The 23,980-nt window shown below is 27.9% G+C and overlaps 1 protein-coding gene across 2 annotated transcripts in view; it reads left to right on the top strand.

Moving 5' to 3' along the window:
- Positions 1–23,980, top strand: part of Kap-alpha1 (karyopherin alpha1) — a 24,857-nt gene extending 877 nt beyond the window's left edge. For both annotated transcript variants that reach the window (XM_043052585.3, XM_043052584.3), the window contains exons 2-13: positions 2,741–2,857; positions 2,967–3,068; positions 4,470–4,566; positions 6,421–6,512; positions 6,593–6,724; positions 8,223–8,311; positions 9,117–9,216; positions 10,802–10,965; positions 12,617–12,821; positions 16,965–17,092; positions 21,398–21,573; positions 22,356–23,980. In XM_043052585.3, coding sequence (XP_042908519.1) covers positions 2,747–2,857; positions 2,967–3,068; positions 4,470–4,566; positions 6,421–6,512; positions 6,593–6,724; positions 8,223–8,311; positions 9,117–9,216; positions 10,802–10,965; positions 12,617–12,821; positions 16,965–17,092; positions 21,398–21,573; positions 22,356–22,549 — 1,590 coding nt within the window. In that variant the 5' untranslated portion in view covers positions 2,741–2,746 and the 3' untranslated portion in view covers positions 22,550–23,980. The remainder of the gene's footprint in view (positions 1–2,740; positions 2,858–2,966; positions 3,069–4,469; positions 4,567–6,420; positions 6,513–6,592; positions 6,725–8,222; positions 8,312–9,116; positions 9,217–10,801; positions 10,966–12,616; positions 12,822–16,964; positions 17,093–21,397; positions 21,574–22,355) is intronic.

Here is a 23,980-nt window from a genome sequence, read left to right as displayed (position 1 = left end):
ACTGTTTAGTAGGACATACAAAAATCTGTTCTTGCATATTTATATTGAAAAGAATTCATTAAACTTAAGAAATCTTCTTGCGTATATAATGTTAATTTAATTCATGATTTACTAGTCTTATTTTGAGGAATAACATTCTTTTTCCACCCTGTGAAACTGTTATGTATGGCTATATCCAAATGGAAAAACTCTCAAGATTGGTATACATATTTTCCAAAATTTTCTATAGAAACCTTGTTACCCACAAAGTATCTCTTAAATTTGATGAGAAAAGCAAAGCAGAAGCTCATTCAGTTATATTTTATAACAGGGTTGGGTTTTTGACGTCAAAAAGTGGTTTTTGACATGACAAGGATATAATACTGGTTTAAACCGTCAAAAACTGAAGTTTGCCAAGAAAATATATAATTTTCAAAGCTACCAACAGTTGCCATGCATTATATTGAAATTTAATTATACTATAGGTAATCAGCAGGTTTTAAAATATTTTTTAATTAAAATTAAGGTAAAATAACAGATTTAAAATCTCAGAAATTTATATTCAAATGCATGTGCAGAAAAATTTTGCACAAAAATTGTTTAAATATTTATATTTTGAAAAAAAAAAATTTTTTTTTTGATACTTAAGAAAATTAAAAGTTTATTACTATGCATTTTTGACATATAAGGAACATATAACTAATATTAATAAGGAACTTACAAGTTATGTTGTATAAATACAAACTTGATACAAGTGTATAATTTTTTAATGTTATACCGAATATCTTTATTATCCAGTATGTTAATTTGAGTTTAAAAGTAGTTATATTTATGAATAATGATAAATATAATTCATATTGTTTATTATATTTATTTATAATTATTACACTTATCATTTTAAAACAATTTTTACCTCTTAATTTTTTTTTCTCCACTTGTATTAAGAATACAAATAATGCATATCTTGAAAGCAAGAAGTAATTATTCAACAGCTGAATATTTAGATATTCAACAAAACTATATAGTATTCAGCAAAATGAAATTCACAAGTATTTGGATAAACTAAATTTTCAGCATAGTAAATGAATAGGCTGAATATACTGTAAATTGACACTAACTACTCTGTGTATTTAACAGAAAGCACTTAAATTTGTATTGTCTTATGTTAAAAAGATTATTAAGAAGATTTAAAAGAATATTAAAAAGATTTTTCTTTAAGAGATGTCTAATGTACAAAACTGCTAATGTTTATCTTTAAAAATGTCTAATTTTTAGTATAATCTATACTATACACTAAATTTGGTTATAAATAAATTTCTTAATAATATCACTGCAGATTTTCAATAACACATGAAAATGAATACATAATATTACAAAAGATGTGAGCTTTCAAAAGTACAAGATTTTGGTTACTATTCAAAATATAAGTGTTTCTTCAAAATTTTAAATTTATTTTTTCTTGAACATATTTAGAAACACTATCCTTTATTAAAAAAAATAGATAAATTTTATGTATTAATTAAATTTCACATATGAATATAGGTTTTTGACATTTTTGACAGTGAGGTTTTTGACGTGACGGTTTAAACCATGGTTTAAACTGTCAAAAATTGTCACATGTCAAAAACATGCCAACCCTGTTTTATAATAATAGATATAAGTGTGTGTTTATATTTTTCATATTTTACTATTTCACTAAAACCTGCAAAGTTATCAACTTTAAGTAGTTCACCCAAGTTTGATCTCTATGATAGAGTACGAGTTTATTTTTTTTTATCTTAGTGAAGTATCAAATTGGTTTACAAATAATTGTTAATCTTTCACAGATTTCATTGAAATACCATCAATAATTATGACAGGAGACATGAAAATTTTATTCATATTCATTTTTAACATGTCAGATTCAAAAGATCAACTCAAAATGAAAAAAATATTCTATCTTAAGTGGAATTATAGGCATCTCAAATGTTTAATGTAGTCGAACCATGATTCATCCATGATTCTTGTAACTTTTGTTTTCCTGTATGTATAGTCTTGTTTTAACAGTTCTATCAAAAACACTTATTCTTATGATACTAATAACAATGGTTTAGATGCTTTTTTCAAATTACAAATTTCCACATCCGTCTTTCATTCTACAGTACAGAACCCGTTATCCGGAAAACCAAAAAACCGAAACAAATAAATTTTCCCGCCATTTCAAAAAAAAAAAAAAAAAATTTCCCTCCTAAGATTTTAGGATTTTTCTTTCTTTTTTGAAAGATGTTTACCTTACCATTTTGGAAATAATCATTAGTGTATTACTTCATCGTATTTTCTTCTTTTTAAGATTATTTTCAAATATTTTTTTTTTTAGTTGGGTTTAACAATAAAAAAAAAACTGCTTTTTGTAGCGATTCAGAAAACCGGAGGAATCAGTTATCCAGAATAGCGATGGTCCTGATCGTTCCAGATAATCGGTTCCCTACTGTATTAATTTATTTAATTTTAAGTTGGAAAATTGCAGCTCTTCATGCTAATGATGAAAAAAAAATGCGGATTTGTATCAGTTAGGGGGAAATGCCTCAAACACTGTTTTTGATGATTATGTATCAATTGATGATAATGATTTAAAGCAAAGTGATACATTTCTATTTAAATATTTTTTAATACATTTTATTAGTGCTAGCAAAGCCATTTTTATCTCAATGTTAAAATCTCCTGACAATTCAGTAAAAGTCATTTTCAATTTTAAATTAACTTACATTTTTTTATTTTCCAGATCATCATGTCTCAACACAGATATCGTTATAAAAATATTGGTTTGGATGCCCAAGAGCTTCGAAGACGCAGGGAAGAAGAGGGTGTTCAATTAAGGAAGCAAAAGAGAGAGAGTGAGGTACTTTAAATTTAGTTGTAATTAATAACTTTATATTTTTATTCTATAATTAAGTTTTCTATATGATGTTGTCTTTTTATTAGAGATTTATGTAATAATTTCTGTTTAGTTATACAAACGGCGAAACTTAACGAGTACGGACGATAATATACAAGATGGAGAAATTTCAACTTCTATGATGCAAGATGACTGTCCTTCATCTGCACCTCAAGTATATTTCTTTTATTTATTTATTATCAAATTTTTTTTTTAATTTAAATTTTTCTCTACAAGGGTTATGTGATGCTAATAATTGTCACCTTTTCTGCACTGAGACTGCATTTAGGAAGTGTATATTAAAATTTTGTACTTTCTTAGAACTACTTAAATGCATTTATGTGTGAGGATAGCCCCTTCTGTTTTGCTCAGACCATTAACAGGGCTCCCAAAGGGCAGGGAAAACCTGGAATTGTCAGGGAATTTTATTTTGACTATTAAAAGTAGGGAAAGTTGAATTTTTTTTTTTTTTTTTTTTTTTTTTTACGAAAACCTGGAAAATGACCAGTTTTTGAATTGCCAGTAACAGTAATCAGTTATTGAGATTCGATTTAAATAATTCTAACATTTATTACAATTATGTGTTGTGAAATTCTACATTTTACTAAAACTTTTCCATTTTGCCATCTTCATTTAATGATATTTTTTGCTCACAAAACGTAATATTTGACATTCCAAATGAAAATTAAAAATGTTTTCGAATGGGAAATTGAGAGGCATGGATTTACATTAAAAATTTCCTGAAATACCCGAAAAAGTTTATTTTTTTCTGTCCTGAAACTATGTGGGAACCCTGGATTAATGTAAATTATAAGATGCTAAGTGTCTGATATTAACAGAAATTTATAAAAATTTTCTTCTACTTCGGATTTATTTGAGCTGATTCGAATAAAACACGTAATACTATGTCTGTACTTTTCTTTGAATTAAGAATAAGAATTGAAAATGTGTAAAAACTGTTGGATTTTAAGTCATTTCTTCTTCAATTTTAAATGAATCTTCTGCGTTTTTAAAAACAATGGTTGGCAGGTAGGGTTGTTACTGCTAAGGAGTTTAATAAATGTCTTATCAAATGATGCTTGAAGAAATTGAGATAATAAAATATATTTTCCCCCTTCAAAAAGAATCTGATTCTTATTTATATCACCTATGCACAAGTTTTTTTGCATCTAGTGTGAAACCCCCTTTAAAGCTGATTGCAAGTCTGCTGACCTATTTCTTTGCTGATGCCCATTGACTCTTATATGATGTAAATTAACTCACATATGACGTAGATTCTGCTGGATTTCTTTGGAATTTGTAAATTTTCCTTGGTGAAATGAACCACTGTAAAATCAGTGGATTAAATGGCAATGCACATTATTTGCTGTAATTTTTTCTTTTGGGTTGTAACTTCTGTCTGCAGGTCATACGCCTCCATGGGTAGTTTGCAGGAAATTAATTATAGTAATTGTTTTGTTTTTTTTGAAAACTTCATTCATAGTAGAACTTGTGCTTGATCTTATTTAAAAATCTTTTGAAAATATGCACACATAACTGTTATAAATAAAGAGCTAATTAGAGATTTTATTTAAAGGCTGGAATCACAAGTGAAATAATATCAGCTTTGTATAGTGATGATGTTCAGCAGCAATTGTTTGCAACACAGAAATTCAGAAAACTTCTTTCTAGAGGTAACATAATCTATTAAGATTTATTGCTAAGTATTTTACTAAACATATTTATGATAACCTAACGAGAGTTTGGGATCTATTGAAGTTTTTTTTTTTATTATCATTATTTCTTAATGTTCATTGCATTGTAAAACATATGTAAATATTCTGTCATTACTATTTTAAATACTTAAACTTGTGTTGATAGCTGCACTACCTAAAATAAACTATTTAAATGATAATTATTGATTGAAATATTGAATTGTTTAAGATGAATTAAATAGATTAAATTTGTGAAACAAAACAATGTTTTAAGTCAATAAAGCCAAGTTAGCAATTAAACATTCCTCTTGTTTCAAATTTTATGAACTATGTGAAGCACCTATAATTAATTGCAATTCTATGTTGCGTCTTTTTTTAAAAATCTGGAATTTTTTAGTTAATACTTAATTGTTTTTTTCCCCCCTCAATATTTTGGACTATGGTTAAACTCTTATAACGAAAACCTGGCTTTAACGAAGAAATCAGAAATACTTAGTCAGAGCAATACTGGCTTTTAACGAGCAATTTACTGTTGTAATGAGCAATGTTTTTGTGATTCAACAAGAGTCTATCCAGGCCGAATTTAATACCGTTTAGCGGTACCTTCACAAATTCAACTTTAGGAAAAACGGTAGTTTCACAAATTCAATTTTAGGAAAAACGGTAGTTTCACAAAATACTTTTTCTTAAAATTTTATTTTTGTATCCCTTAAGAAACGATAAATCCATGTTTTTGTGTTGATTTTTAAATAAAATTTTTAATTTTTCGCAAATTATGTCTAAATTTTCACAAAATAGGTACCTCTCAGAAAAACCTAGACAGACCGCTGTTCAATTTTTACTCTCCTTGACCGCACCAGCCCAACTAATCCTTTTTTTTAGAAAAATTTATTCAACTTTCCTAAGCCAATTAAAAGCTATTCATATGTCCTAAATCAAACAGACATACAAAGGTGGTCTTTGTGCGTGTATGGAAACTTTCCAATATGACCTTGGTGAGAGAGGGTGGTTTTCTGATTGGTAGGGAGCTTACTCTACTCAAAAATGGCAGGGTAGGTTTGAATTCTTTAATTTGAAAGCCGAAACAAAAAATCCTATCAGCTGATGAAAAGGTAAAGATTTTACGGGAGTTAGTTAATGAGCTTTTATGTTCTTGTTTTTTTTTCACGAACCAGTTTTTTATGAGCATTCAGTCATAAAAAGTAAATTTTGTGGTCCCTTTGTTCTCGTTAACAACAAGTTTGGTATTAGCCTTCCAAACTAATTTTTTGTATTTGAGTTCAAATAAATAAGCTTTAAAGTTTGTTTGTTGACCATAGAAAATAAAGATTATGCCTTGCCTTTATTAAAGTTTTTGCAATCTTCTAGTTAGTCAAACTTATAATTCTCAAGCAATCGTTTAAACTGTAGGTACCATAGCCTTTGCACTCTTGGTGTTTTATTTTTGTTAAACGGAAAGTTTTCCAAAATAAATCATAGATTGTGTGTTGCAACTGTACACAACATTCCTCCATTCTAAATACGATCAAAAACTGACTCTTGGTATCTTTATCAACTGAAATCATATTTGCATTGTTAAATAACGCTAAAATAAGAACATTCCTTGAGTAAACTAGATTTCTTTTTTCAAAGAGGGTGGAACTTTCTTCTACTGAGTTCATCAATTATTTATTATTAGCATTATTGCACACGAAATTTGTATCTAATTATAATGAGTAATGAATGAAGTTTATTTTTTTTTATATTAAATATTTTGAATTTTGTGTGTCATGTTGTATTTGTGAAATGACTTATATTTATTTATTCATTATTTAAATGATTAATTTTATTCAGAGCCAAATCCTCCAATTGATGAAGTCATTCAGACAGGAATTGTTCCCCGTTTTGTGGAGTTCTTGAAACATAATGAAAATTCTACTCTTCAAGTAAGTGAAGGATTGGAAATTTTATTTTTAACTTTCATATTTTGTTGAAAATTTCGTAACAAAAACTTTTTATTTTTCAGTTTGAAGCTGCTTGGGCATTAACAAATATAGCATCTGGTACTTCTCTACAAACCAAAATTGTTATAGAAGCAGAAGCTGTACCTGTATTTATACAATTACTTGACTCTGAGTATGATGATGTTCAAGAACAAGTAATTATTTATTTTATATATATATATTTTTTTTAAAGTTTTCCCCATTGTTTTTTAATGCCTGACATATGTTCTTGGTAGCATTACCATGAATTATAGTGTAGCTGTAAGCACATTCATTGCAAAATTATGTAGTGTGGTTTATTATTGTTTCTTCTCTTCTGATAAGAGGTATAATTTTTTTAGTATTTTTAAGTGAGTGATTTAGAGGTGAAAATATTTAGTGCAAACCAGTCAATATCTTTATGCCTGCAACACCTTGTTATTTTGGTACTTGGTTTTATTGATTTTTTCAGATTTTGTCGTATATCTGATAATTATGTTGAAATTTTCTTCGGATGATGGAAAAGTGTGTGTAATTAAGGAAATAATTTTTGCTGATGTTCTCTGCCCCTAAAATAAATTTTATTACCATATATTTCCTAGTATGAGCTGAGAATTTGTGAAAAATTTTTGTCATCGTTTTAAGTAAGCTTATAATCAATTCGACTAACCAAGAAAAAGTCCAGTAAATATCACCAATAGAAAACTTCTCCTTTAATGAAACATTAGTGATAGTCAGTAAAAAAGCGAAATGTACCTATGAACATAAAAGTTGGAAATGAAATTTGTAAATATAAAAATTGAAAGGAAAAACATGGTAAAAAAAGCAATTTGAAAAGAAACTAGTACAAACCTGTCGAGTTTCCTGTTTTTTAAACTAAGACTCCCATATTTTACGACTATTGTTTAACCGTATTTTCTTGTTTCTCCATATTTTTTGAAGAAATTTCAAGAAAATTTTTTTTTTAGTGATGGATATCTGCTAATGGCAAAGATACTTCTCTTATTCCTCAACAAATGGCACTATTGCCAGTGCTGCAGTTTCAAATCAGGTGTAGTGAAAGTGCCGCTATGAGTTGTTTATTCAGTGAATTGTTCTTTTTCCGATAAAAAACTTCATTATTTACCTATGGGAATATGGCAATAACTTTGTCTGCATTGTATTTTTACTGATTTTCAAAACATAAATGTATTTCTGTTTTCAGAATCATTTATTGTGGGTTTCTATTAGACAATTAGAAAATGAATTGTGTGTGTTTATATATATATATATATATATATATATATATATATATATATATATATATATATATATATATATATATATATAAATATAAAAACAGTTCAAAAATATGGCAGATGTTATATTAGGTATCTTATGCATTCTGCTTAGCAATGCATTGCTCCAAAGAATTTTCTCCAAGATAAAAAATTCGATCTGAATTTCGCTCACCACTTTCGGATGAAAAGCTTAAAAGCTTGCTTTTGATTAAAAGTAATTCTGTGGTAACTGTTATGAACAGAACTTGATACAACTTCTGTAACAAAAAATTTTATAGAATTTCCCCTTATAAGAAACACAGCTATAAGAAAAAAAAATTTTAATAATAAATTGCTTGAAAAGTTGTGTTGTAAAAATAAATGCAAAAAATTTATTGCATTAATATTTTTCTAGGCCGTATGGGCTCTGGGCAACATAGCTGGTGACAGTCCTGAATGTAGAGATTATGTGCTTGAACAAGGGATTTTGATGCCTCTTCTGCAGTAAGATCTTTTTTTTTTTTTAATGAAGGGAATTGCTTTGAATTTTAAATAATATTAATATTTGTGCTGCAACAGCTATTCTTTAGACGATTGGATAATATGCAATTCCTGTTTTTTCATATAATGGTAGTTATATAGTGTTATGATCTTTTTGTAAACCAGGATTGTTAAGTTTGCTATTAAGTTGAAATGGTGTTAAAAAAAAAAAAAAAATGTTTAAACTTTTTCTCAACTGAGATTTTGTAATATTTTGTTTGTTTAGAGTAAATAAATGAATGAAAGAAAAATAATGTTAGGAATATATTCTGTTCAATCCATTAGTTAACTCCAGCAAATTCTTTAGTAATAGTTTGAACAAGTTTTATCATAACTCAGATAAAATTTTCAAAAAGTGATTAACTGTCAAAAATGATCAACAAATATAATTTTTTTTAAATATTAGTTCTATTATTTGCTTTATATTTATCAGCATGCATTTGCTTTGCTACAATTTAACACTGAAGGTGTTCAGACTAATTCTTTATGTTCATATTAAAAGTTTCATTATTTATTATTCTCATCTGAAAATAAGTTTGGGTACTTTTTGGTTATTCGGGCACAAGTGAAAAGTCACCAAAACCTTTGCCCTTGTTTTTTTAAAACACTGAACTAAATGAACATTAACAAGAAATAAAGTAAAATAAAAAGTTTTTTTGAGAAAATAGTTGAATTTCCTTGTGCCTGGCTAACTAGAAAATACAGAAGTTTTAATCTGCCAAATTGTTAAAATCATCCAAGTATTTATATCTCATTTCGCCCTTTTTAGGTTACTAAGCAAATCAATAAGAATGTCTATGACCAGGAATGCTGTATGGACTCTATCTAACCTCTGTAGAGGAAAAAATCCACCTCCTAAATTTGAACAGGTATAAAAATTCAAGAATATGTTACAGGAGTTATTTTATGGCTCTCATCTTTGTAATTAGTGCTCACAAGAGCTATTTCATTGTTTTTATCATTATTTATCTTTAAAATATTCAAGATTTTTTCAGTAAAAGCTTGATGTATTTCAGTGTGGCGTAATAAATTAAAATCCACTTTTGAGAAATCCACTTTTGCAACAAAGTTGCAAATCATCATCAGTATTCTTTTATCAAAGATACTAAAATTGTATTTTTATGACAAGCTAAAATTTGCTAACCTTTCCTTCTTGCAATTTTAAGTGTAATACTCTCCCTCCTCCCTATTTAAGAGTGCAAAACAAGTTAAATGGAAGACATTTTTTTAATTTCTGGATATCAATGCCGAAAGGTGATCACAAACATTTCACATTTCCTCTTTTGTAGAAAATTGCACTCACGTCTTTTTTTACTGATAATTAAACATTAAATATGCATATTTTCGTATAACAAGAAGCTCACTATATTGACAGTTCCATCTACTATTGTGAATTGTCATTAATAGAGTTATATTGTATAATTTATAGGGCTGACCTAATTTAAGAGTGTTAGATGGCTTAGAAAGAAATGTACTGGTACTGTGGTCTAAACTGGAGTACACTTACTAATAAAAAACTAGTCTGGAAAAAACTTCTTGAAGGCCAGGACTCATCCTGAGCTGTCATGCCAATAAAGAAGAAAGAAAGTAACTTACTTTAAATTTGAAGACTTTTTAAAAATATATGGCCTTGAATTTTAGTGAGAAAAGTCAGACTTATGTTTAATTTAACCTGAACTAATCTTATGTATGTTTTTGTCTATACTTTTTTTTTTTATTTCCAATGGCAGGCCAATTTAAAAGAACAAAAAGGATAAAATAACAAGAAAAACAAGGCAAAAAGAGATAAATAGAATTGAATGCATAGTAACATGCTTAGTCCATACTGACCCTAGCTTCCCAGTAGCGTCCACACACAGTAGTGGAGATGAGCGCAGGACAGACGGAAATATGGGGCAAGTCCATGTCCTCCCCAAGGCGACAGAGCTTGCATTTAGGAGAGTCAAAAATGTTTATACTAAAAAGGTGTTTGGCCAGACAGTCATGGCCCGTTACAAGTCTAAAGAGAGCGCCTTAAACCTGAGCTGTTTTGGGATATTTAAAATATGGTTGAGCCAGGTTTTGTGTATATTGCTTTTACCGAAATTTGTCTCTATACTTGTGTTGTCCTTTCCTTCTCTCTTCATTTTTGTCAATAACATAATAACTACTAAGTATTCACTAACATCATTTTAATTAATCACTTTAATCCATTTGACCAGGTACTCGTTTGAATTATTTTCTAGTTTCCAAAGAATATATTTAGAGGAGCAGAAAATTATATAAATCATATTTACTGATAAATGGAGTTTTTTAGTGGTCATTTAAAATTTAATTTATTAACAATATAAATTGAAATATTTTTAATGTCTAATTATGTTGATGGAGACAATATTTTTTATTAAGGATCAAAGCAGTACAATTTCTAAATTGAAGCTTGAAAATGTAGTTTACCTATGAGTGTTTTTATTTCAGATATCACCTTCCTTGCCAGTTCTATCAAGGTTACTCTTCCACTGTGATGCTGATGTCTTATCTGATGCTTGTTGGGCTCTGTCTTACATCTCTGACGGTCCTAATGAGAAAATTCAAGCTGTGATTGATGCTGGTGTTTGCCGAAGATTAGTTGAATTACTCATGTAAGATCCTTAGTTTAATTTAGTCTCTATTTTCAGTAGTCTTAAATTCAGTTATAATCTCTTTCTTCCCTAGTTGTGCTATTTATAAGTTTTTTCTCTCAATTAAATATTCTATTCAAAAGTATATTCTTAATAGAGTGAACATTAATTAATTGTTCATGTTTATTGAACATATATAAAAGCTGTGTTTTTGTTAAGTGTGTTGAACAGTTGAAAGTTTTGTCGCAATGAGAATGGTAACTATATATTTTGAAAGTAAGTTGCTTTTACTTGAACTTTACTTATTTTATTTTTTTAGTGATATCTACTTGCAAATCAAAATATCTACGGGTTATTTTCTCAAACTTGTCCTTCAACAATATTTCTCATTAAAATATTCTTTTGCTATTTAATAGTATGTTTTCCTTAAAATACTCACAAGGAGGAAAAACAATATTTTGTATTAACCCCTTGTCCCTAAATGGCCCCATGTCTTCTAAATGGTATGTCAGAAATGTGAATAACACACATTTCTGAACTTTTTAAGTAATTTACTGTATTATGAAAGCATTGCAGAGATACATGTATACATATTCTGATAGTATAAATTGTCTACTTGAATATTTAGAATCAATATTCTTAAAATAATTTGTTCTATGCTTAAATTTGTATTTGTCTTCAACTTTCTTGAAAATTACTGTCACAACTATGAAACGTCTTAAAACAATTTTTATTAATTTTCTTCAGTTTAAAGATTGTGAAAAAAATATAATTTGAAGCTTACAAAGAACAGTCTTGTATACAGAACAGTGAAGCTCTGTTGCAGTACCATTTCTTTTAGAGTCTTAATTTCACCTCAAAAATCTGTGTGATTTTATCGAATATAATTTCTGCCCCCTAATTTTTTTTTTTAGAAATTATAAGCAGGTAAAAAAAGTTTTTTTTGTATGAAATACAATAACTCTTTAAAAAAATAGGGATAGATTTTATAGAAAAGTTTTCATATATTTTGCAAAAACTATTTTTTTTTTTGTAATAAAATTTTTCTACATTTGTTTTTAAAGCATTTAAGTGTGGGGACAGTTATGAAATTTTTTTTAGCAATTGCAATTTAAAACTGTCCCTAAATTTTTATTTATAAAGTTTCTTTGTTGCTGGTCATTGATTTGTAAATTTTTGATTTTAAATGTATGGTCTTAATAAGGAAATCACCAACATAAAGTTAATTCTGGGATGAATTTTCCTAAACATTTGAGAAAATCATCCATAAACTATAATTTTTTTTTTTTTTTTATGTTGGTGTGTTTATGCTCTTTTTCTACTGTTACCTTTATTGATTTTGCAACCTATTATAGTTAATATTTAGCAAATTTTTTATAATGAGTTTAATTTTTCATTGTCCGTAGCATCAGAAACTTTTCTAATTTAAGAAAGACGTTCAGATTTCGCCCTCTTTTTTGTTCATATTATTATATTTCTTATACAAAATCTATCAATGCTTATTTAAAAAAAATTTACCACTGTTTCATACTTATCAGCTCTTCTGTATTCAACTTCCACTGTTTTTTTTTGTTATTAAAACTCTTCCTGGATTTAAGGAAGATATCAAACTTAATTTTATTTCCAATTCTTTTCATAAATTGCTTACACATTTATTTTTGTTTAAATTTAGGCATAACAATCAAAGTGTAGTTTCTGCAGCTCTGAGAGCGGTTGGAAATATTGTAACAGGAGATGACATACAAACTCAAGTCATACTGAATTGCAACGCTCTGCCGTATTTGCTGCAACTTTTATCATCTCCTAAAGAAAATATCAGAAAAGAAGCTTGTTGGACGATATCTAACATCACTGCTGGTAATAGACAGCAGATACAGGTAAATTTTGTATTTCAGGATATGTTATGTACAAAGTGCTACACATCCTTTTCTTTTCACCTAATGATCAAATTTCTACAAATTGTGTATGAATTCTAATGGTTTTAATAAGTTAAACACTAGGTATTTAAGGCAAAGGAAAGTAAAGGTTAACAAATTAAATACGAAAATAAACTTCTCGTAAGCCTTCTTTGAACTTATTTTGCCATGTCTTAGAACTATTTGAGGGAACAAACCATTTTGGCACTTATTAAAGTAGTTTATCTGAAGTTAATTACAAGTAAGTGGAAGTTTCTTATGTATCATTTAGTTAAATGATGAAACAAAAATATTTGAATTGTAAGGTGTACAAATCTTAATGAACTTTATTATTTTAAAAAATGATACAATCCTCTTAAATTTGGAGAGAGAAATTAAATAGTTCTTTAAAAAATTATTACATAATTAAGTACATTATTTCATACCTGCCAAGTATCCTGTTTTTAACGAAGACTCCTGTATTTTACGACTATTTCCTGTTTACCACTATATTCTCAAATTTCTCCGTATTTATTTAAGAAGTGTAAGAAAAATATATTAATAATTTGGTAATAAAATATCCACTTATGGCAAAAACTACTTCTTATTCCTCAATAGATGATGCTATTGCCAGTACTGCAGTATGTTGAGTGTTAATGGTTTTAGTAATTATAAATAATGGTTTAAAAATCTTTAGATTAAGGTTTTTATGCTTATTTTTTACTTCGCAAAATTTAAGTGCTTATATTATTTCCAATTTTGAATTTCTCTTATTGATTTGCGTGATAATGCATGATTTACCAAAATTACTCGTAGCCTAAAAATTTCACTTATAAAATCTTCGTTATTTTATTTCTTCAATGTTGGCAAGTATGTTATTTATTTATTTTTGGAAAAAAATTTCTTTTAATTTCGAAAATAGTTGATCGACTTGACGATGCTTTTGACTCTAGTGTTTCTCATAACTTTGGGGTCCAGTGAAAGGATTACAGGGGATCTGATAATTCAAAATAAAATTACTGATTTCAAAAATAAAGAATTACTGTCTCAAAGAATTAATTCTGAACAATTATAAAAAAAATTTCTAAAATTCATTTTAACCCTTTCAGTCCCAAATATTTATTTTTCAATAAAAAAATCTGAAATTTGTAAAACAGACTCATTTTGCATTCAAAAGAACAAAACAAACAGAATTTTTTTTTTTTTTAATTTCTTTATTAAAATTTTAAATGATTCCAAATGGCATCATTGGGAATAAAGTAGTGAAGGACGAAAATCACTAGAAAAGTTTTTGAATATATATTATGCATTATTTAAAGATTTATAACTATATAAATGGGGTATTTTTTAATAACTAAATAAATTATAACTATTCCGCAAGAAATATTTGGCACTCTTATATTTATTACACATTGAAAAAAATTGAACCAATTTTCATCATTATTGATATGGTTAGATGAGAACCTTATTATTTCTCAGTATTACTTATTTGTTTTACATGAAATGTTTTAAAACAGTTCTTAGTATTGTTAAGACAGGTATGCATTGGGGTGTATCCAGAGCTGGATTATACCTTTCGTAGGCCCTAGGCATAGCTGTTCTTGGGCCCTCTCCTCCTTCCCCCACTCCTCCCCTCTTTTCAAAATATATGCTAAAATTTTCTTGCATATTTTTTTTCTTACATTTTTATTATAATGGATTTTAATTTACAAATTTGTTTATCGAACTTTATCTGCAATACCGACATACTGCCGATATTGCAGCTGATATCGATAATACCATTATGATTAGTTCGATCGATAACTATGTAAGCACTTCACGTCAACAATACAACAACAAAAGAACAAAGAAAACAGTGAAATTGATAGTGAGATTAATTACAAGAAATATTTATACTACAAATAGCTTCATAGTTCTTATGATACAACAATGATAACTAAGTGAAGGAAATTAACATTGTCAAAAGTTAATCTTTTGAAATTATTGATAAATAAATTTGCAAGGTAGGTTAGATGTTTACTAATAGAAAAAAAAATTATTTTTGTCAACAAATTTTTTTTTCCAAGTTTTTCGTAGGTCCCTGAATTTTGTAGGCCCTAGGATTAACTTTAGATTCCATTGATATATCACCTAGAACATTATCACTAGTTTCTTCATCTGAATCCAAGTCTTCTATTTCGATGTCAGACAAGTCTCCATTCATAAGCAAATGAACCGCTTTATCAATAGATAAAGCCTCTGCTTTTTGTTTTGGCATCAGGAAAAATAATGACAAAAAGAAATAAGTCTTTTTTTCCCCAAAATCTTAGTAAAACTTGAAAAAGTAATAAGAAAGAGCAAAAAAAACGATATAAATTCAAAATAAACAACGCATTAGAGAATGATATAGAGTTGTACTCAACTCCCACTGATTCCATTTGGAATCATAACTTTTCAATAAATAAAAGCAATAAATTTTCAAAATGAAAATTGTTTAAAATTGTTGAAATACTATTTATGAACATTTAAATAAATAAAAATGAAATATTTAAAAATATTCTTTAATTTAAAATGCCTCAAAAAGATATTTTATTTCAATAACTTTTATGGATTTGAACAAAACTGAAACAAGTATCATTTCAATCACAAACACATGTAGTGCCGCCATGTATTGGTGAAAAATAAAAATATATTTCGTTAGAGGAATGTTTGTAGATTAAAATACCGCCTATTTCAAATCAAATGGAGTTTTAGGTAAGCAGATAAAAAATCTTAAATGTAATGATTCCAATTGGAATCACTGGGACTGAAAGGGTTAACAAGCGCATACACCAAGAACAAATTTCTAATATTAAATATTTGTTCTTCACATAAAATACTTACCGTATATTCCGGCGCATAACGCGCCCCAGCGTATAACGCGCACCCGTAATTTCTAATAACTTTTTTTAAATTTTAAGATATACTCTTCGTATAACACGCATGAAAATTTGGATTGTACATGTGCAATATCTCGTCTAGTATCTATAGAAAACCAGAAAGACCTTCAGTGTGGGACATGTTTAGGTCCCACCTTACAGATAATGCAAAAAAAAATTTTGAAAGAATGTAACACCGATGTGGCAGTTATTACGGGCAGATTGACACCATTAGTTCAGCCATTGGACTTCTGCTCTTAAAGCCAATTTAAAAAAACAGTGGAACACTTGGATGTTGGAGGGCGAGAAAACCTTTACGAAAGGAGGACATATGCGTCATGCAAGTTTGGAAACAGTGTGTGAATGGATATTAAAAGCATGGGATGAAATTAAGCCTGAGATGGTTAGAAAATCATTCAAAAAATGCAGCATTTCAAATAATCTGGACGGATCAGAAGATGACTGTTTATTCATGGATGAGGGTAACACAGATGATGAAGACGAAACAGATTGTGAGGACGTGCCTGAAGAAATAACGGAAGACGAATATAATGAACTATTTATATAATAACGAAAATCAATAAAGTATATAGGTTTGTTATTTCTTTAAAATAAAAGTATTTTTCTATATTTAAATTTTTTTAGTTTATAATTTTTTATATTCGGCGTATACCGCGCACCCGTAAATTCCAATGTTATTTTTTGCATTAAAAGTGCGCGTTATACGCCGGAATATACGGTAGTAATTTTTTATTTATTTTTTTATTATGTTTTTTTAGTAGTATATTTACACCTGTTAATTCATATTTTTTTACTAATAATTGTATCAATAATTAAGGTGAAATTTTTTTTTTTTTAAGTAACTGTTAAATGGTTTAACCTTAAATAACTAAACACGTGTCATAGTCTTTTGGCACTTATGTATGACGCTTATGTAAAGATAGCAAACAACATCTGTTAAGATTGTAATCATTAAATTTTGTTAATTATCTATATGTTTGTAAAAATTTAAAGTTACAGTTATCTTAGTTACATTAGATATTTCTCTTATACTGCACTAATTAATTTCATATAAATAGTAGAAATATGCAAAAAGCTCATTTTTGATTCCTTTATTAGTAGATTTATTCACTAAAAAGTAGCACTGACTAATTTAGTTATCTTGGATTAAATTACTTGTTATTCATGGTTATACCATGTCATACTGAGTATGTCCCCTCTTTTTTAGGCAATTATTGATGCAAACATCTTCCCAGTTTTAATTGAAATCTTAAGTAAAGCAGAATTCAAAACAAGAAAAGAAGCTGCATGGGCAATAGCTAATGCCACATCTGGAGGATCACCAGAACAAGTGAGGTAAGAGCACATGCAAATTGTGTATCGCTCGTGTGCACATTCTACCACTACAAAGTTACAATTCACTGGTATATAAGACGTGTTAACTTGATTCTACGGTGGGGTACCTTTTCATAGATGACGGTTGACATTGTCGAAAGCTACTATACCCACATTGGTGATCCGGGCGAGATGTGAACGCGCCTACCTTGGCAGTAACTCCCACTTCGATCTGGTAAAGTCCAGGGCAGATTGTGCTCTGGAAAAAGTCCGGATTTTCGGACTATTCGCTAACAGTGATTCGCAAGTTTCCGGAGATCAAACAGAACAGAAGTTTCCGGAAATCAAATTTTCAAAGGTGGAACTTAAAAATACAGTTTATTTTATTTGTTTGTAAGGGAGAGCCAGAGCTTGTTTATTATTCCAAATTCATAATGCGAATATTTAATCATTGCTGCATAAGCTTATATTCATGATTAATATTCATTTTTTATCAGTAAATAGTTGTTATAATCACAAACTCGAGAAAGAAAGACATATTTGTGAATTTTAATTACTTCTCCAGGTCATCATAGGTATGTGTAAATGGTATAGGTATGTGTAAAAATTTAAAAATATTTTAAGTAAACTAAGAAATATTGAGAAAAAGGAAAAAAAACCTTGCTTAAATTTTTTTCTAACTTTTCAATTTAAACTCTTTTTTTTTTAACTCAAGAAATTTTCCTAGAATTTTGACTTGGGCTCACAATTACCCCTGAACGCCTACTTCGATGGATGGTCACATTGAACAGTTGACTTGCTACTTGTGTTGTCATTGTCAATAACGACTCACTCCCCACAAACTGCTTAACTGGTTGACATAATAGTTTTTTTAGTTATGTTTTTTTTCCCACAAAACTGACTGATTGCTTTATTAAGGTAATAGGGGAAAAAAAAGATATAATAGTGTATTATGCAGCAATGATTAAATATTCTCATTATGAATTTGAAATAATAAACAACTACAAGTCCTAAATGTGTGCATGCTATATGAAGGTAAACTGTTGAATTATTGTTTAACTGGCTGGCTGAATAGTTTTTTAAGTATTTATTTTCGCGAAACTGACTGATAGCTTTTTTAAAGTAATTGGGGCATGTGGAGAAAAAGATGATGTAATATTGAATTATGCAGCAATGATTAAATATTTTCATTATGAATTTGAAATTATAAAAAATTGCTAATTCTTTTACAGTTTACTTTTGTTCAAGCTGATAAAAATATCTGTCAATCATTATTTTTATTAAACACAGGGATGAGATTTTTCCGCTTTTTAGCTGATTTCCGCTTTTTTCACTTTTATCTCTTGAATTTCAGCTTTTTTATCAAAAATTCAGATTTTTCTAAAAATTTCACTTTTTTTTTAATAAGTATTCCGCTTTTTCAGAAAATTCACCCATTTTCAAAGAGAAACAGAAAATTCAAACTACGTAGCTACCAATCTTTTCTCATTTTTACTTATTTTAGCTATTTTCTCCCCTTTTACTCGCAGCAGATAAGATTTTCCGAATTTTTTACCCGCCCTCCAGATAGATCCGATTTTTGTAGTTCAAACGACGCTGTTTCTGACAAGCCTTTTAGAGGTCCCAAGCCTGGAATCTGCCAATATCTCGATTCTTATTCACACGATTTTAATATCAAACATAGCTTTTCATATTTGCGTGTTGAGATTCTTATTCACGCGATTTGAATATTGTACGTTGTGATTCGTATTTACGCCTTTTTAAAAACCTATGAAGCGATTCGTATTCACGCAAGTTTAAAATTCAATGTCTTGATTTGCTCATGCTGTTTATAATATCAAACATTGATTTTCATTTATACGTGATTTTAAAATAAGGCATTGGGTTTCGCAATCACGCATTCTAAAAATTATGCATCATAATTCTTATTTATGCGATCTAAAAATTACGCATCATGATTCGTATTTACGCGATCTAAAAATTATGAATCGGGATTTGTATTTACGCGTTTTAAAAATTCTATATCCCAGTTTGTATCTTCTCATTTTCAAAATCGTATATTTAGTTTCATATTCATGTGATTTCAAAATCCATAATTGTTATTCATATTCACGCAATTTTAAGATCAACTCTCGCGATTCTTGTAAGAAGTAAATTTTTTTTAAAAATTAGTTACTATAAAGGTGACTGTTTTTCTAACGACGATTATTAGTATGTATATATAAGTGTTACAACATCAAAGGAACTGGAAGGGAATATATTCAAAACTTACATTCTGTGCTTGCAAAGAAGAAAAAATAGGATTTGTCACAAGATGTTTGAAAATGGACTAACGACTAAATATAGCAAACATTAAAGATATAGGAAACAAAAGCAATAACTTAAAAAGGGATTCAATTTAATTTTTTTTATTGGAAAAAGAGTTAATTAACTCATCATCAAAATTTTATTTATAATTGCTGTTATTTATGCTATAAAATGCAAAATTCTTATCAAATAAAAAACAATTATCTAAACAGCTGATGATTGTCATGTAATTTTTCAAACTAAAATACCAATTTTTTTATGTTAGGGAGTTACTATATATTTCTACTTCACTGTTATTGATATGTTTCAAAGGGCTGTAGTTAGGTTAGACTATAACATGAACATAATGATTTGGTCCATTGTTAAAGTTTTTTTTCCCCAATATAATTTAAAAAGTAAAATTATTGATATATTTGCTATAAATCACATAACAGTATTTATTAAAAGAAATGAAATATTAATGTATATTCTCAGTAGTTTTAGTTTGCTAAACCAAGTAGTTTTTCAAGTAATAATTGTCTCTTATGTGAACTGAGGAAAAATATAATTTCCAGCTTTATTTTTTCAATTGGTAATTTTTATTTTCACTAAATATTAGGTATCAATGTTGTCGTTTTTATAATAATAGATTAGTACGCAATTGTATGTCAACACATTATTTATTACCTTAAACTGTCTGGAATTTATTATTAAAGGGCTGCGCTTGCGTAAAATTTACAATCGTGGAAATTCAGCTTTTTTGCCTTTTGGCTAATCTCATCCCTGTAAACATAAATATAAATTTGACATGTATGTTGCCTTTTTGTGCGTAATGTCTATTAAAAATTACTTTTGAATTTTTTTCCATTTACTCTTATTTTTTCAATTCATTTTGTCAAATTCAGTTTTAAAGATAATTGAAATCATAAGTAAAAAGTAATTTTAAGGTGCAATAAATAAGGCCTATAACCTAGTAACAATTATAATAAAAAAATAAACCACTTTTGATTTGATTTAAATTGACTTTATTATAAAGCCTGCCTGATTTTGGCTTTAATTTTTTGTACATTTTTTTTATCAACATTGATTTTAAGTAATGTAATATTGTATTTTTTAAGTTGTTTTTATTTATTATGCTATGACCAATTTTGACTCTTCTTTTCTAATGTTAAGCTAATGTCTTTTGATCTTCACCACATTTTATAAGTATACAAACACATTGCATAATTGTTTAAATCAAAAGAATATAAATTGTGAATTAACTTGAGAAAAAATTCTTTTTCAAATCTGATTGCGTCAAAAATTTCATTTTAAGACTGTTGTTGTAAATTGATTGATTTCTGAGGAAAATGTTGCATATGAGCATTGTATCCTGTTATTGTAGTGAGGTTATTATCTAGAATGGTCTTATGAAATCACATGGTAAACCAGTGCAACAATTGCAATAAAAAAACATAAGTAAATAAACCGTGTCAATAAGTAATTATTTAAAGTATCGAGATTTTGAAAACCAAATGAAAATTAGTATTTTGTTAATTGTTAAAAAATGAATGGATTTATGGTGAAATCTGCAGTCAAAAGCAAGTAAAAAAGTGATTACTCAAATTCGCGGATCGTAACATCATATTAAAAATATTGGTTTTTTTAATAACCATGCTGAATTCCAAAGCAATTACCCCAGAAAAAGCGATCAGGCAATAATTCAGTTTTGCAATAAAATCTGTGCAAATTGAGTGCATCAAAAATTCATGGCTTAAAAGTCAGATCAAAATTTTCGAAATTTTTTTTTTTTTATTTAAAAAAAATATTGTGCTTCGAAACTTCTTCAGGCCACACATCTACAGTCAGTGGGCCACAGTTTGAACACCCCAGGAACCGATTGATTTGTTTTTACTGGGTTATATGTTTTTTTTTTTTTTTTTTTAAGAATGTGTTCTATTTAAACGATAGAATTGCTTGTATAAGCGGGGCAATAATTTAGTATAAGTATTTTTGTTCCTGATTGACAAACATCATAATTATGCTTTTTTACTTTTTCAGATACTTAGTTGAACAGCAATGTATACCACCTTTATGTGAATTGTTGACAGTGTTAGATACAAAGATTATCCAGGTTGCACTAAATGGCCTTGAAAATATATTGAGGTTGGGAGAACAAGATGCAAAAGCACAGGGCACTGTCAACCCTTATGCAGTGATGATTGAAGGGTGCTATGGTAAAATATATTCTTTGTGAATTACTTTATATTGTTTGTGAATTTTATTTTTAAAACCCTTATTGAATCTGTGTTATTTCAAATTTATTTGCTTTATAATTTGAATTAAACTAATAAGTGTTTTAACCACTTAGAATCATGAAATATTTAAATGTTAAATTAAGGAATCATCCACTAAAATTTGTTTTTGTATAAAAATGTTAAGTGGCATATTAAAATTTTGTTTTACTTTTAAGATTATTGAAACCCTATTTTAAAATTGTTATTTGATTAAGGAAGTCTTGTACTAAATTAATTGATGTTTTTTTTTTTAATGCAGCAGTTTTACAATAATTTTCCGTGCTTTGATTTCAAACTATTATGAGTTGTTCAGTAATGATAAAATTATGCTGGAAATTGTTAAAACTGTGTGTTCTAAACAAAGTAATTCAAAAAAAAAAAAGGAAAATTTTATTATTCTTTTGTGGTGAAATTTGCTTATAATTACACATATGTAAAACAAATTATAATTTATTTATTTTTTTAGTTTGTATTTTTTAAAAGTGGTTAGGAGTATACATACTGTTCTAAAATAATGTCCTTGAAAATTGTTTCTTTTTTGACCCATTACAAAGTCTAAGTGGTGCAAGGACATTTCTAGTCATGGTTTGCTATGTAGTTATCAATCTAACTACCTCTAAATATGTCATAACATTTATGGTATTTCCTGTAGACAACTTTTGTTAGTTTAATTTATTATAGTTTACCACATTCAGTATTATTTATGTCAATTCATTTTTTAGGTTTGGACAAGATAGAATTCCTACAATCACATGAAAACATGGAAATCTACCAGAAAGCTTTTGACATGATAGAGCATTATTTCGGCCTGGATGAAGAAGATTCACATCTAGCTCCTCAAGTTGATCCAGCTAATCAACAGTTTCAGTTCAATGCTCCAGATCAAAATATGCCCATGGGAGGCTATAGCTTTTAAAATTATTAAATTAATTTCATATTAAATTATAAAAAGAAACTGCTGTAGCGAAATTTCTTTAATTCAATCATTTGCTGAAACATATGTTTTATTACTCTCTGAGAAACTTACAGTATGAACATGTCAGTCTCAAACCAAAAAGAAATAACTCAGCTTCTTTTATGATGTTCAGTTTTTATAATGCCAGGAAAGCTTTTCATTGAGGAATAATAGAGTTCCGATTGTTGAGGAAATATGAGAGTTATGAAATCCACATTGACTTTATTTTCTTTGTAAAAATGACTATGATGACATTCTCTTTTTTTTTTTTCAAGTGAATCTTTTTCTTGGCGTTTAATGTGATATTATATTAAAACATTTTTGTTGTCTAACAAATAAATGTTTAATTTAAATGGCTAAAAACGTGTATATACTTTATCAATTTGCCCTCGGTGGTAAGTTGAGATAACCAAATAAAATAAACTTTAAAATGATAGTATCAATATATATAAGTTTACTAAATAAAATCAACTTGAAATTGGTTATGCCAGTTCAGTTATTATATAATAAAATAAGCTTTAAATTGATTTTGTCAATTTTAGTTTATACGAATAAAGTAAGCTTCAAATTGGTAATGTCAATTTTAATTCAGATTAATGAAATATGTAAGCTATAAATTTGTAACTTTTTAATTGTTAGTACTAATTCACAAATTTACATAATTAGCTTTGAATAATTGGCTAGACCTACTTGCAAATATAAGTTCAAGTATATAAAGGAAGTACGCTTTGAATTAGCTACTTATTATTTGATTACACCTACTTGTGTATGATACACATATAAATAAAACTTCTTTAATAATTTAAAAGATTTTGAAAAAAGAAAGTTTTCACCTTAAAGATTTGCTCTGAAGACTACTTTAGGAACATAACACTGTCCATTTATAAAGGCAACATAATTTTAATAACAATGCCTCAAAGCCTAAGCTCAGTAAAGACTATCACTAATAATATAACCTGATTTTTTTTAATAGATATGCTTGAATTTTAATTTTTATACTAAAATTGTGTTTTATTTTTAAACCTCTGTGCATATATATTTAAATTTTTTGAAATGATTGGGTAGATAGTTGCTGGAAACTCCATTATAATTTTTCTGTTCTATTTCTAAATGTTTCTGTGTATTTTATTTTGTTTCAATTTGAGAAGATTTTTTAACTTTTTCTGTGATGTTGTATATATGGAATTTATTGTATTTGTATTGTAAATTACAGAAGTTTTTGCTTCATTCCGGTCTATAATTATTGTAGCAACCGGTTTGATCAATGGGAATATCTTTATAAATTGTGCAGAAAACTAGGGATGCATTCATCGATTCATTCTAAGTTGAGATTTAGGAAACGCTTTGTATGCTATTCTGCGTCGATAAAGAAAATAAAGAAAGATGTTAAAA

This window comes from Parasteatoda tepidariorum, chromosome 5 (genome assembly GCF_982258835.1).
Source record: "Parasteatoda tepidariorum strain Cologne lab strain chromosome 5, Ptep-v5.0, whole genome shotgun sequence".
NCBI classification, from domain to species: Eukaryota; Metazoa; Arthropoda; class Arachnida; order Araneae; family Theridiidae; genus Parasteatoda; species Parasteatoda tepidariorum.
Note: the sequence above shows the minus strand (reverse complement) of the source record. Positions and strands in the feature narration are given on the sequence as shown.